Consider the following 12802-nt stretch of genomic DNA (forward strand, 5'->3'; position numbering starts at 1 on the left):
TCAAATTGGAAACTGGGACAAATGCATGTTGAGAGCCAGGTTACACCTAAGCAGGGCTAGGTAAAGAGCATGGTGTAAATTATCACCCCTTACTCATGGTCTGCTGGAGCTTATTTCTGCCTCCTCCAGGGCTCTTGCCAGTCACCCCACATCTCCTCAACCACTCTCTCCAGTTGCTGCCATCCCCTGCTAGCTGAAGCACACGCTGAACAGCTTTGCTCTGGCATTCACTTGGGAAATGAGTCCCTCTTTTCCAAGAGCTCATCTCTTCTTCTCGTCTCCACTCTGCTGTCTCAGGAAGGTTATTACATTGGCCTTGCAGAGCTAAAGGTCTCTGTGTCATGTTCCCCCCTGGGATTTTCTTTAGCATGTCCAGAAGCATCCTAAAAAAATACATTTAAAAAAAAAGATGACCATGGAAAAATTTCCCTATGCGTAAACAGCTGAAAAAGTAGTTAAATGTACTGCTGTTATGAACTGAAATACACCTATCTGTGAAATGAAGATTTCAGCATGTGTTCTAAATAACAGGGTAGCAGGGAGCACATGGAATCATGTTCTGGGCATAACATATAATCTGTGATCATTAGTGCACCTGGGTGCCACTTACAGCAATAATAAGCCAAATGCAGCCCAGTGCTACACTCTATCTGCTCCAGCCAGGTAACAAAATCGCAGGGTAATAAAGTCAGGTTAGGAGGGACCTCCGGGGTCGTCTAGTCCAAAACACATCTAATCAGATGGGCTTGTTCAGGTCTATGACCGGTTAAGTCTTGAGCACCTCCAGGAGGGGGATGCCTCTCTGGGCAGCCTGCTCCCAGAGCTTGACCATCCTCCTGGTAAACAATTTATTCCTAATACCTAAAGGGAATTTCCCGCCTTCCAGCTTGTGCCCCTTGTCCTGCTACTGTGCTCCCTGCAGAGGGTGAGCTCCTTCTTCTGCGTGTCCTCTGGCTGGGAGCTATCCTGGTGCCTGTAAAAAACGACAGACTCCTCATGCCCAGATCTACCAGGTGCTCAGGAAACAGCAGAAACCAGCTGTGGCACACGAGTGCAGAGGATATGCCTGGTGGGAAAGCATTCCCACTGCAGGGACACCAATATCCAAACACTGTCCTGCCACTCAGACATTGGTCAGGACTCAACTTCTTTGACATTATGGCTCACTGGCAAGAATCACATCTGAACACCAACTGCCCTGGAAAACTATTTACCTCTCTGCCTGTTACCTCAGTTAAATCCTTTAAAATTCCATTAGATAGCACATTCTTTTTTTTTCGAAAAATCTAAAATTTTGCAAGCTTTCTAAATTGCATTGCACAGGGCTGCATGTTCTTAAAATCTGTCTGGAGGTTTCTTGCCTTTCCACAGCAACCTGCCTGTGCTTAGCAAAACTTAGTTTGATGTGGCGGCCACTTCTGACGGACAAGAGCTGCACCTGTGCTGTTGGCCAGGAGGAATGCACCTCCAGGAAAGTAGGAGATGCACTTCTTCACATTTCCTGCTGAGTTTGTTAAACAGGTTATTTCTATTTTTCAGAGATTGTATTGCAAACTTTCAGGGAACAACACAGGCTTTTCTCAACAAAATTAAGGCAAGCTGAAAAAAAAAAAAGAAAAAAGAAACAATGCATTAATCACAGTGTCAAGAAGCAAAGTCGGTAATGTCTGAATGCACTGAACAGAGAGAGGGAGAGGGGAAGGTTTACTGGCCTGCGGAATGCAACTTTTCACTCCTTTAAAATGCTCTGGATTGTCAGTTCCTATTAACTTTTTACTTTTTGTTATGTAATATATGAACTGCATAGCTAAAAATCATTCTTGTCCTGGCAGTTTACAAAAGACACGCAGTAATTTAATTTAATTCCTTTTCTCAGCACTTAAGAAAAACAGCGATAACAACCCCAGCAAGGACTGGTGATTATTAACTGATGTTCCCAATCTGATGGATTTTTTTTTTCGGTGAGACAGAAACATTGCTTTGTTTGCTCTCTTGTGAGGAAGAGGATCTGGTTGCTCATTTTTTAGGCGGCGCTTTGTTCTGCACAATGCAGAGCACCGTGCAAGCTCCTCACTTACCCTTGTGTTAATCTTCTCTAACAAATGCACCACTTTGGGGTGCCCTCCCCAGACCTAGCACTGCCAACAGACCTGGCCTTGCCCAGATGATGACATTCTTATGAGCCTGTCCATGTTTCCCACATGTCTGCCTTACTTTTTCAATATTCAGAATCTCAGGGAAACCCTAGCAAACAAGGAAGGTGTCCTCCAGCCTAAGAAAAATAAAGCTGGGGCTTTTTCCTTTTGCACAAGACCTCTGGGCAGCCTGAAAATCATAACGTGGCAAAGCCAGGAAAGAGTCTCAAGTTGCCCAACCTATGCACGGTAAAATTAGAAGAAAAATTACTCCAGGATGAAGGCATGACGACCCTAGCCTGCTTATCCTGGCTGCAGAACAAATGCTGTTGTCATCCGGAGTTTAACTTATGAGGCAGTAATGATTACTTGTGATTTTGAGCCTGCAAGAGCTAAAATAATATCCTGTATTTCACACTCGAGAGCAAAACTGTTTCTGAGGGGTTCTTCTGTTCATGGCAATATAATAAAAGTTTGTATATTATAAAAATCCAACTTTTTATTAATATTTCAGCCTGATTTGTAAAATGTATGTAGTTCAAAACCTCAGTAGCCTGGGGTTGGTCTCTGCTGACTGGAAGCTAGTCAGTGTTATTCCAATCTACAAGAAGGATGTGAGGGAAGACCCAGTGAACTACAGACCTGTTAGTCTAACTTCAGTTCCTGGAAAAGTTATAGAGAAGATCACGCTGGGTACTGTCAAAAGGCATTTAAAGAACAATGCAATCCCCAAGCACAGTCAACATGGGCTCACAAAGGGAAAATCCTGTTTAACTAATTTCATATCCGTCTATGTTAAGGTCACCTATCTAGTGGATGAAGGGAAGGTGGGGGATGGAGTTTTTCTGGATTTAAGTCAGAGTTTTCATACTGTCCCTTACAGCATCCTTCCACACAAGCTGTCCAGCTATGGGATGAGTGGATTTGTGGTGTTCTAGCTGAAGGATAAAATCCAAAGGGTTGTAGCGGGGCTGCATCTCGATGGTCAATGGTGTTTCTCACACATCATTCCTGCGGGCCAGATCTGTTCAATATCAGCAATCTGGATGCAGGACTTGAACACACCATTAGCTGATGGCACCAGCCTGGGAGGTGATGCTGTTGACACTCTTGGGGGACAAAAGGTTTTGCAGAGTGATCTGGATACATTGGGGCATTGGGCTATGATTAATGGGATGAAATTTAACAAGTCCATATGCTGGATTCTGTACCTGGGACAGAGTAATGCTGGGAACAAGTATAAAATGGGAGAGGAGTGGCTGGAGCCTGCCTTGTAGAAAGGGATCTGGGGGTGCTGGTCAGCAGCAGGATCAGTGTGAGTCAACCGAGTGCCCTGGCAGCCAGGAGGGCAAATCCCATCCTGGGGTGCATAAAACAGAGCCTCAACAGCCTGTCAAAAGAGAGGATTATCCTTCTGTATTCAATATTGGTGCAGCCTCACCCAGAGTGCTGTGTGTGGCGCTGGATCCATAATTTAAGAAGGATGTTGAGGTCTTTGAATACATTGAGAGGAGGGAAACAGCTGGAAAATCATGTTCTGTGAAGAGTGGCTGAGTACTCTGGGCTTGTCTAGTTTGGAGAAAAGAAGGCTGAGGGGTGATCTCATTACTCTTTGCAGCTTCCTGAGGAGGGAAGATGTGGACTGATGTGATGATCTCTTCTCCCTGGAATCCAGCAATAGGATGTGTGGGAATGGTTCAAAGCTGCACCAGAGAAGCTTCAGACTGGACATTAGGAAGCATTTCTTTACTGAGAGCATGGTCAAACCCTGAAAGAGGCTTCCTAGAGAGGTGGTTGTTGCCCCAAGCCTGTCAGTTAAAGGGGGTATTTCGACACACCCTTAATAACATGCTTAAACTTTGGGTCAGTTCTGAAGTGTCAGGCAGCTGGACTAGATGATCAACACAGGTCCCTTCAAACTGAAATAGCCTATTCCGAACATATACTATTATTTCTCCCCTAAATGCCACTTTTATGCCCAAGATTCAATGAAACTTCAAAAAATGAACCACAGGGGTTGTTTTTCTTAAAAAAATACATGAGCACCTTTCTTAAGTCCAAAGGAATAAACCCAGTTCCCAGTCCAAGGGACTAAACCCCATACTCAGTCAAATCACCCGGAACAAAACTGTGCCATTGTATTGACATGACCAACTTATGAATGGAAGAAAATGGAAATCTGTCCCACAGTGGTCTGAGGAACTTTCAAGAACTTCCCAAGTCATAACTTGTCCCGAAACACAGGAATAAAACAAAACAAAAACCAAACAAACAAAACCAAAAAAAAAACACCACCCAAAAAAACCCCACTGAAACAAAGGCCAAGTCTTTGCTCTACTGCATAAACTATAAATAGATAAGAAAGCCAAGTAAGCAAATCCAACCCCAGAGCCATGGTGGCAGGAAGGCAGAGGTTGAAGGGACTCACAGAAATGTCTTCATATGGGTGTTAAAGTTCCTACCACATCAATAGGGAGAAAAGAGACTATTGTATCCTGGAAAATTGGAAGATGCATGAGTTAAGTTCAAGGTAAAGGGACTTGCAGTTGCACAGGAGAAAGCTGAAAAAATTATACAGGGGAGAAACACAGCCTCCCAGATGAATGTTTTCCAATGTCTTATCCCTGCAGATTCCAGTCAGCATGAAGAAAATGTCACAGGGGAAGAGTATCTCTTGCAACTTCCCGTGCTTTTCAGCCTGGGGTCAATGCTCACCTGTTCGCTATGTCATTTTGGGTTTACATTACCAAAAATGAGATCAGAAGTGCAACGTCTTGCTCTAATTTTAGATGAGAAAGATGGTAACAACTGGACTGGTAACATAAAACATCATCAGAAGTGACAGTGTCAGGAGATGAAAGGAGGAGCCTTTCCCTGAAGCTAAAGCAAGTCTGGTTCTTGTGTACACTGAGGCCAATTCACAACATCCTGGATAAAACATGGCTTACAAGGGAACGAACATGTAAATTAGCCCTGCTCGAAGGGTCCTTATGGGCGGGCAGAGAGTGGGTCTGAGGTTGAAATAATTTCATTTGTCCTAAGCCACCTGCATGGGCTCACCCTGAAGTCCCTAGCAGCAGCCAGGTGGCCCTCAGAGAGGTGTGGATCCACATGGCTGCACGTGGCAGCATGGTCTGGCTCTGTTGAAAGCAGCATAGTCTGAGACAGCACAAATGGTTGTTGGTCATCACAGTCAGAGGCCAGGGAAGCTTCAGCAGGACTACCCACCCTCAGCAGGGTCACTCACCAGCCTGCCATTTCTGCTGGCCCTCTGGGAAGCGGTGCCTATGCTCTTCAGGAATACCCTCTTCCTCTCCTTCCCAGACTCAGGAGCTCAGAAGCAGGCCTACAGGTGTCCTGGTTCCTGTCCTTCAACACTCACTCCAGCCTCCTGATTATTGCATGGCAGCTAACCAAAAAGTTCTGATGGGCCCTGGCCAAAATTTGCCCAAGTGCTACTCCCTGGATTCAACAAGCGTAGCAGCGTTGCCAACAAAAGAATAGGTGAGCTTCCCATGTCAAGAAAACATGATGACCCAGGTTTGGACTCGAATCTTCTAATTCAGACTTGATTAGATCCTAGCTGATAGCTTGGGTTGATTTACTTTACCACCACCAACATAATTCCAGCCTGCAATATCTCAAAGTGCTATGATGGGGGAAAATATTAAAAAACCTTTCTTTCCTTTTTCCTTTCTGCTGCCATGCCCTATAATAATAACTAGATCATAACATCACAGAGATGAGACTCAGATCTACAGTCATCCCGGTGTTCCGAAGCGAGCTCTGGCTACAGCCTGAAACCACACTGGAGGATGGCTCACCTTCTTCATTACCCTGTTTGTTTTCCCTCCAGGGGAGAGAAGAAGGCATCTTGGCACAGAGGTTCAATGGAGCTGTAGCATGCCCCATGCCCAACTGCTGTGCAAACAAGCCTCCTGCCTGCTTTCCCCTCTCCCTCTTCCCTGCCAATGCTTCTGTGCGTCACCTGAAAGTCAGAGGGTAGCAAGGAGGCAGAGAGCAGGCAGAGAGCCACAGCATCAGTAAATGTGCCTGTGGACCCCCTTTTTTTGCTGCTGGAGCATTAATAGATCAACAAACACCCTCTTCCCACTAAACTCTGACACACATCCAAAGGTACACCCAACTACCCAACTCTGAGGTTTTTCTCCTTTTTTTTTTTTTTTTCCTTTTTTTAATATGGGTCTGTAAGGTGATTACATCCGGGTTTGCATCCACACGGCAAAACCAAAGAGCATTCATCAGAAGAACAATGATGCAAATGTGGCTTCTTATCCTCCAGTGATTGCCCATCTGGCAAAAAGGTCTAGAAAATGTAACAATAGTTTTGAAATAAATAGGAGGAAAGTAAAGACCGGCAGTGTACTTTCCACATCAATGGCAAATATACTACTGATGTGGAAAGTAAACAGCTTCAAACAAGAGGAGAAACCACTGTGGATAATTCTCCACCTGTGAGCTGCAGGCTCGAATGCCACTGCATGAAAACTGAGGTAGAAAATCCCAAGTTCATCACCTCACATTGCAAATACAGGTATCAAACGCTGTATTACCTGTGGCTGGACAATATCAGGGGCCAGCTGAAATGCAGAGGATTGAAAAACCCTGTTATACGCTTCAAAACCTTACGTCCCTGTAGGAACATGGAGCGCTCACGGTTGGCACACCTGTATTCTACAAGCATTCCTCAAAGCCACCCTCCTAGCAAGGCTGTTTGTGGGGAGGATGGAGCAGGGGCCATACGGAAAGAAATGCAAACCTGCAGCTGGGGAGGCGATACTGAGGACGCACCTGTCCCGCTGCTGCCACCACCTCCCGACCCCTGCACGAGCACCTGAAGAGGAAGGGGAATCTAACTCCAAATTACATGCGGCGCCGCTGTTTGCTTTCGGGTCTGGTTCATTTCGGCACCCCGGGGAGCATTCACACCCCACCGGGCCGTGCTGGGGTCCGCTCTGGGGGCCCCGGGGCGATGCCGGGATGCCGGGGCCGGGCGGGGCGGGGCCGGTCCCGGGGCGATGCCGGGAGCTGCCGGTGCTGATTGGGCTGGCGGCCGCCCCCGCCCCGCCGCTCTCGGCTCGGCTCCGTGCCGCTCCGCTCCTCCCGCTGCCGCCGGGATCCGCCAGCCCCGGGCTCCGCCGGGATCCGCCGCGGCTCCGCGCCGCCCGCCGCCTGGCCCATGGCGAGCACGTCGGCGGAGATCATCGCGTTCCTGCTGACCATCTCGGGATGGGTGCTGGTCTCCTCCACGCTGCCCACCGACTACTGGAAAGTGTCCACCATCGATGGCACGGTCATCACCACCGCCACCTTTTGGGCCAACCTCTGGAAGACCTGCGTGACCGACTCTACCGGCGTCTCCAACTGCAAGGACTTCCCATCCATGCTGGCGCTGGACGGTCAGGCTCCCGCTGACCCCCACCCCGACACTCCCTGGTGTCCCCTGTGCCGCTCTGCGGGAGCTCCCGGGGCACTCCCGGGCCGGGCTCGGCGGGACGGGCGGGCAGCGGGGGCTCGGGGTGCGCCGAGCGGGGCCGGGGGGCGGCGGGGACCCGGACGGAGGCGACTCCCCCGCGGGCTCATGGGCAGGTGCCCCCGCGTCCCCAGGCAGGTGGCAGCGTGCTACTTGTGCACACCTGTGGAAGTGGGGATTTTTCCTCCCAAAAACCCAGCTGAGATTATATTTGGTGCCCAAGTATCCTGTTTTGGCCTCTCGTGCCGTCACTACCTGCCTTTTTTTCCCCATCAAAAGAGTGTGTGTGTGGATTTGACACAAGAAGAATGCAGGCAAATTTTTCTTGACGATTTATTTTCCAACTGTCGTGACATTCCTCTTTTTTATGGTTTTGCCAGCCATGCAACGGTCGGTGGAGAAGAACAAGCCTTGGCGTCGTTTTGTTTTAATTAATGTTCCTTTGCTGGTTTTGCTAAGTGGTTATTAACTCAGATGTAATTGCTTCATTGATAAATGACAGCGTAAAAGCTCGGGGCAGTCAGGGATGCAAAGGTATGCAGAAGGGATGCATAGCTTTGCTCGGCTTTAGGGCAGTGCTATTTTGCAGCAAAGCTAAGAGTTTTGCTATAGGGCTTGAAACCAAAGATTGAGCTGGTGCTTCATTTCTTCCCTGGTCAAGGGGAAACATTTTTGCCCTTTAAGGAAGCCGTACTGGGAAACTGGTTCGCTGCAGGAAATCTTTACAACTAAACTTTTAGTTGATAAATCCACACTGATTATGGCTGGTAGAAACAGGAGAAGTGTGTATGACATCTGTTTATAGCTTCAGGAGTGACTCTAAAGAAAGAGAGGAAAAGCTTCTAAAATTATGGCACCTGTTCTAAGTTTTTATACTTATAAATGAATGCAATATGCAGTGTTTCAGTGGCTTTGATACTCACAAAAGTTCATGTCTACTGTTCACAGTCTGGCAAGACATTCCCTTTGCACTGGAGTCTGAGATGGTATTTTGGTGTAAAAGCTCTGCTTAAGAGGGAAGGAAGGTCTGTTAATCTAATCACTAACAGAGATTAATACTAATTGTAACAGGGATTAATATGAACATGATGTTAATACCAATATCAGAAAACCTTTAACCTCTGTATGTAGAAAGGGCTGAAAGAGGTCAAGATACCAAAAAGAGGTATCACAGGTAGCCCTTAAGCACCATTATTGCAGGATGCTTTCCTCGGGAGAAATGCTATTCCCAGACCTTCTTCTGATCCAGCCCCATGGAAGTAGAGGGATTTGCCAGTTCCTCTGAAGGGATAGGAGAGCTGGCTGGCTTCCACTGACATCAGTCACTCTGTGACCAAGTGTAGCAACTGAGAGTGTAGTTTCCAGGACTGGGCAAGGAGCAGGGGTCTCTGCAGGCAGGCATGGAGTGATCATTGGTGTGAAACCTTTTGGATCCCTTGAATCTATTGTTTAGCTGTTCTTTTAGGTCTGGGTGAATCTGTTTTCAAAGTAAGAAAAGCAGAGTTACAAAGTATGCAGAATTGGGAACACTTAAATTCTCTAAAAGAAGACAACACCTGACAGCAAGGTCCTTATCCTCCTTTTCCCCAAATGCTTGTGCATTGAAACTTTGTGTGTTGGGTAGCATGTTCCACTTGGCCAAAGAATGAGTTTCCGAGGTGCCTTGTGCACAGCTCATTTTGGACAGATGTGAATCTGAAATGCATGTCTGGAAGGGCCCTGTCCCAATCCTTCTGGCCAGGTTCTTTATCAGTAGTGGAAAGTTCTTGGCGTCAGTGTTTCCCAACAGCATCTTTAAATGCTGTGGGGCCAGATTCTGCTACACAGGCACAACATGAATGAAAGCCAGGCTGGAGGGAGAGTGATGTGTTTTCCCAGGACAGACCAGGCAAGCTGGGTGGGGTCAGAGGGGCAACTGCTGCACTCAGGGGTACTTTCAGTAGGTAACCTAGCCCAGACTCCCTTCCTTGTGGTTACAGGCTCTGCAGGGAACCTGTCAGCAGCTGACTGTGGGTGTGTATGTCCCCTCTTCACCCTAACCCTTCCCCTGCGGGGGAGTGCACTTCAGGGCTGTGGTTTGTCACTTGTGGCTTAAAGAATTTGTGTCTCAACAAGTAGACAGATCTGCCTCAGCCCTTGTCTAACCTCTTCCTTCCCCCCTCTTTGCCCAGACTTACATGTCTAAGGTGGATCCCATTCCCTGTGACTGTGAATGTGGGAACTTCCTGAGTCCATCCTCAGGCGGGGAACTCAGAAGACACAAACAGGGCAGATCTGGTGTCCTGTTTTCAGGGAAGTGTTTGTGAGCAGAAACAATAACCATGTAAAGATACATGTAGTGACAATATGTTACTCTCCTCAAATAGTAGAGCCTAACTGGAAAATTCCTAAAAATATTTCTGCTGTCCCAGGGAAATGTGGATCTGCTCCACTCCTTCATCACACAGATGGAGAGGATTTGCCTCTCAGAGCAGTTCCTCTTCTATAGAAATAAAATTTTTGGGGTCAAATTTGAAACCTCTAAGTAAGCTGGACTTCTAATCCCGAGAGACTGCTCAGGTCTTCCAGGGGATCAGAGACAAAATGAGGGGGAAAGAAATCAGGGTGTGACCGTGCTTTGAGGAACCTGGTCTATGTGAGATGTCCCTGCCCATGGCAGGGGGTAGGAATCAGATGACCTCTGAGGTCCCTCCCTACCCAAACCTCAATGACTCTATGATTCTATGCCAGTTGCTGAATTTCTCCTGGGGAGTGCAGAAGTCCTTCCTTCTTTAGAAGAAGTGTCATAGTTCAGGTCAGGGGTGCTCGGGAGATGGTTCCTCCCCACCCTTGTTTTGTTTTCTGTCATGGAGTGGGTTTGGACTGTCCTCCCCAGCTTGCTGTGGAATGGCACAGCAGCGGGGCTGCCCTGGTGGCTTTCAGGCCATCACTCCACATGGACGGCTTCCACAGAAAATTGCTTGTGGTCTGCTTCCACCTTTATGCATTCCTGCAGAAGAAATCAATTTGGCCAGCCCTCATTAAGTGCTGAGCCCCACATTCTCCATGCAAGCAAAAGTGCTCTTCCTGTCTGTGGGTTTACTTTTTGGGTTTACTTTTTGTGCCACTGGTCACAGGTGGAAATTTACTGCTGAAACTACCTCCCCAAAAGAGGACAGATCAGTTTCCATGTTTCCAAGAGTGGATCTGATGACCTTTTGCAAGAACAAAGCTGAACAAAAATTCAATTATGAGCTAAAAGAGGGTATTAGAGCTTAGAAAGACATACAAAAGCAATGGGTGTGTACTTCTGGAAGGAATCTGTGCTGTATCCGTAAGGCAACCTCTTACACTTCACGTGATGCAGACTGCAAAATGCCACCAGAGGCACTTATTGTGAAAGTGGCAGTCCCCAGAACTTTGCGTATGTTTTTTTTTTTCCCATAGTGTCATTTGATATGAATATGTGAATGCCTTCTAACTCTTTGTAAGCATGAGGCTAGTGTGAGAGGAGTGAGGCAAGAAAGATGAAGCTCTAACAAGATTAATTTGAATGCAAGACAAAACACATGTTTGAAAAAAAAAAAAAACCAAAAAACAACAACCAACCCACCTTGAAAAAGGTTTCTCTTGGAATGCTGCTAAACATGATCTTATGAGTAACGCATGTTTGTCTGCTTGTCTGTTTAAAACACATGGATTTTGCTGCTTGGAAGCTTCATTTGGGTGGTTGGTATGTACATGACAGGTTTCCTGTAGGAGCTGGTGCAAATACAGACAATAAACATGTGGAAAAGGATAGGTTTTAGTTTTGAGTGGAGGACTGTGAAAAAATAGGAAGCTCCCTTTTACCCTCCTCTTCATTATCATAGAATCACAGAGTGTTTTGGGTTGGAAGGGACATTAAAGACCATCTAGTTCCAACCTGCCTACCATGGGCAGGAACACCTTCTACTAGTAAAGGTTGCTCAAAACTCCATCCAAACTTCAACACCTCCAGCGAGGGGGCCTCCACGGCTTCTTTGGGTAACCTGTTCCAGTATCTCACCACCCTCACAGTAAAGAATTTCTTCCCAATATCTAACCTGAGTCTGCCCTTTTTTAGTTAAAAGGCATTTCCCCTTGTCCGGTCACTACACACTCTTGTAAAATGTCCTTCTCCAGCTTTCCTGTAGGCCCACTTTAGGTTCTGGAAGGCTGCTGTAAGGTGTCCCCAGATCCTTTTCTTTTTCAAGCTGAACAAGCCCCATAAGTCTCAGTGAGCGGTATAATCTTGCTTTCTTGAAAGCAAAAAAAAAAAAAAAAAAGAGGTTTAGTTCCTCTTACAGACCAATGTTACACAGAGTTTGAATCTAGGATCTAAGCAATAGGAGGTTAGGTGTGGTGAAAAGGTTGATTTCAACCTTTCGTGCTTCCTAATGCTCCAGTCACCCTAGTGGGACTACTAGAGCCTTCTGCTTTTCCACAGTACTGGTGTAAATTGTGATTTTTTTTCCCCCTCTATTTTGTTTTAAAAATGTGTGCCAGTTGGCTGGTTGCTCTGGTGAACTGAAACAAGCTCTGCTATAGCTGGCATGCCCAATTTGGTGAATTATTTAGTGAGAAAGGTTATTCATTCAGCAGAACTGAGCAGTCCTCCAGTTCATGCTGTTTATAATTGAAAATGATTTCTGAGTGAGTGAGTTAATTATTTCTTGCTGTCTCGCTACCCTCTGCCTATTTTAAAACTGTGTATTGACCTTCAGGAAAAACTGAATTTCAGCCCTGTGGTCACTAGCAAATGCTGGATATTTTAGTTGGGGTGAATATTTACTGGTTTTCCTAGGAGGTTCAGACATAAATAAAAGTTTAGAGGACCTCCGGGTAAACATGTTCATGGTTCAGCACTTTAATGTGTCAATTAGCTAACTAACACTGTCAATAAATTGGACCTGTCAGGAATAATAGCTTCCTTTCCAGTCTTCATCTTGTGCTTTACCTGTCTGCTACAAGAAATACACACCACCTAAAGCAGCAACTTTTCCATGCCTGTAGCAAAAATTAACAAAGCAAGGCTGCTGTCTTCAAACCCGAGTCTTGCACAAATCACTCTCTCTCTTACATCCCAACATGTGAGCCCTATGACAGTCACGCTTATTTCGTTGTCTGTGTGTTTCTTGAGCAGGTGGGCTACAGAAGCATGTTGCAAGTGAAA

At 46.5% G+C, this 12802-nt stretch overlaps 1 protein-coding gene across 2 annotated transcripts in view; it reads left to right on the forward strand.

The window, feature by feature from the left end:
* CLDN10 (claudin 10) overlaps positions 1–12802 on the forward strand; it is a 53999-nt gene that overhangs the window by 33623 nt on the left and 7574 nt on the right. The window contains exon 1 of one of the 2 annotated variants that reach the window (XM_066176359.1): positions 7283–7555. The exons of the other annotated variant lie outside the window; for it this stretch is intronic. Coding sequence (XP_066032456.1) covers positions 7336–7555 — 220 coding nt within the window. The 5' untranslated portion in view covers positions 7283–7335. Of the gene's footprint in view, positions 1–7282; positions 7556–12802 lie in introns of those variants that run through there. 2 annotated transcript variants of the gene reach the window in all.

This window comes from Chamaea fasciata, unplaced genomic scaffold (assembly GCF_029207755.1).
Source record: "Chamaea fasciata isolate MVZ Bird 193981 ecotype frontalis unplaced genomic scaffold, bChaFas1.0.hap1 SCAF_2, whole genome shotgun sequence".
NCBI lineage: Eukaryota > Metazoa > Chordata > Aves > Passeriformes > Sylviidae > Chamaea > Chamaea fasciata.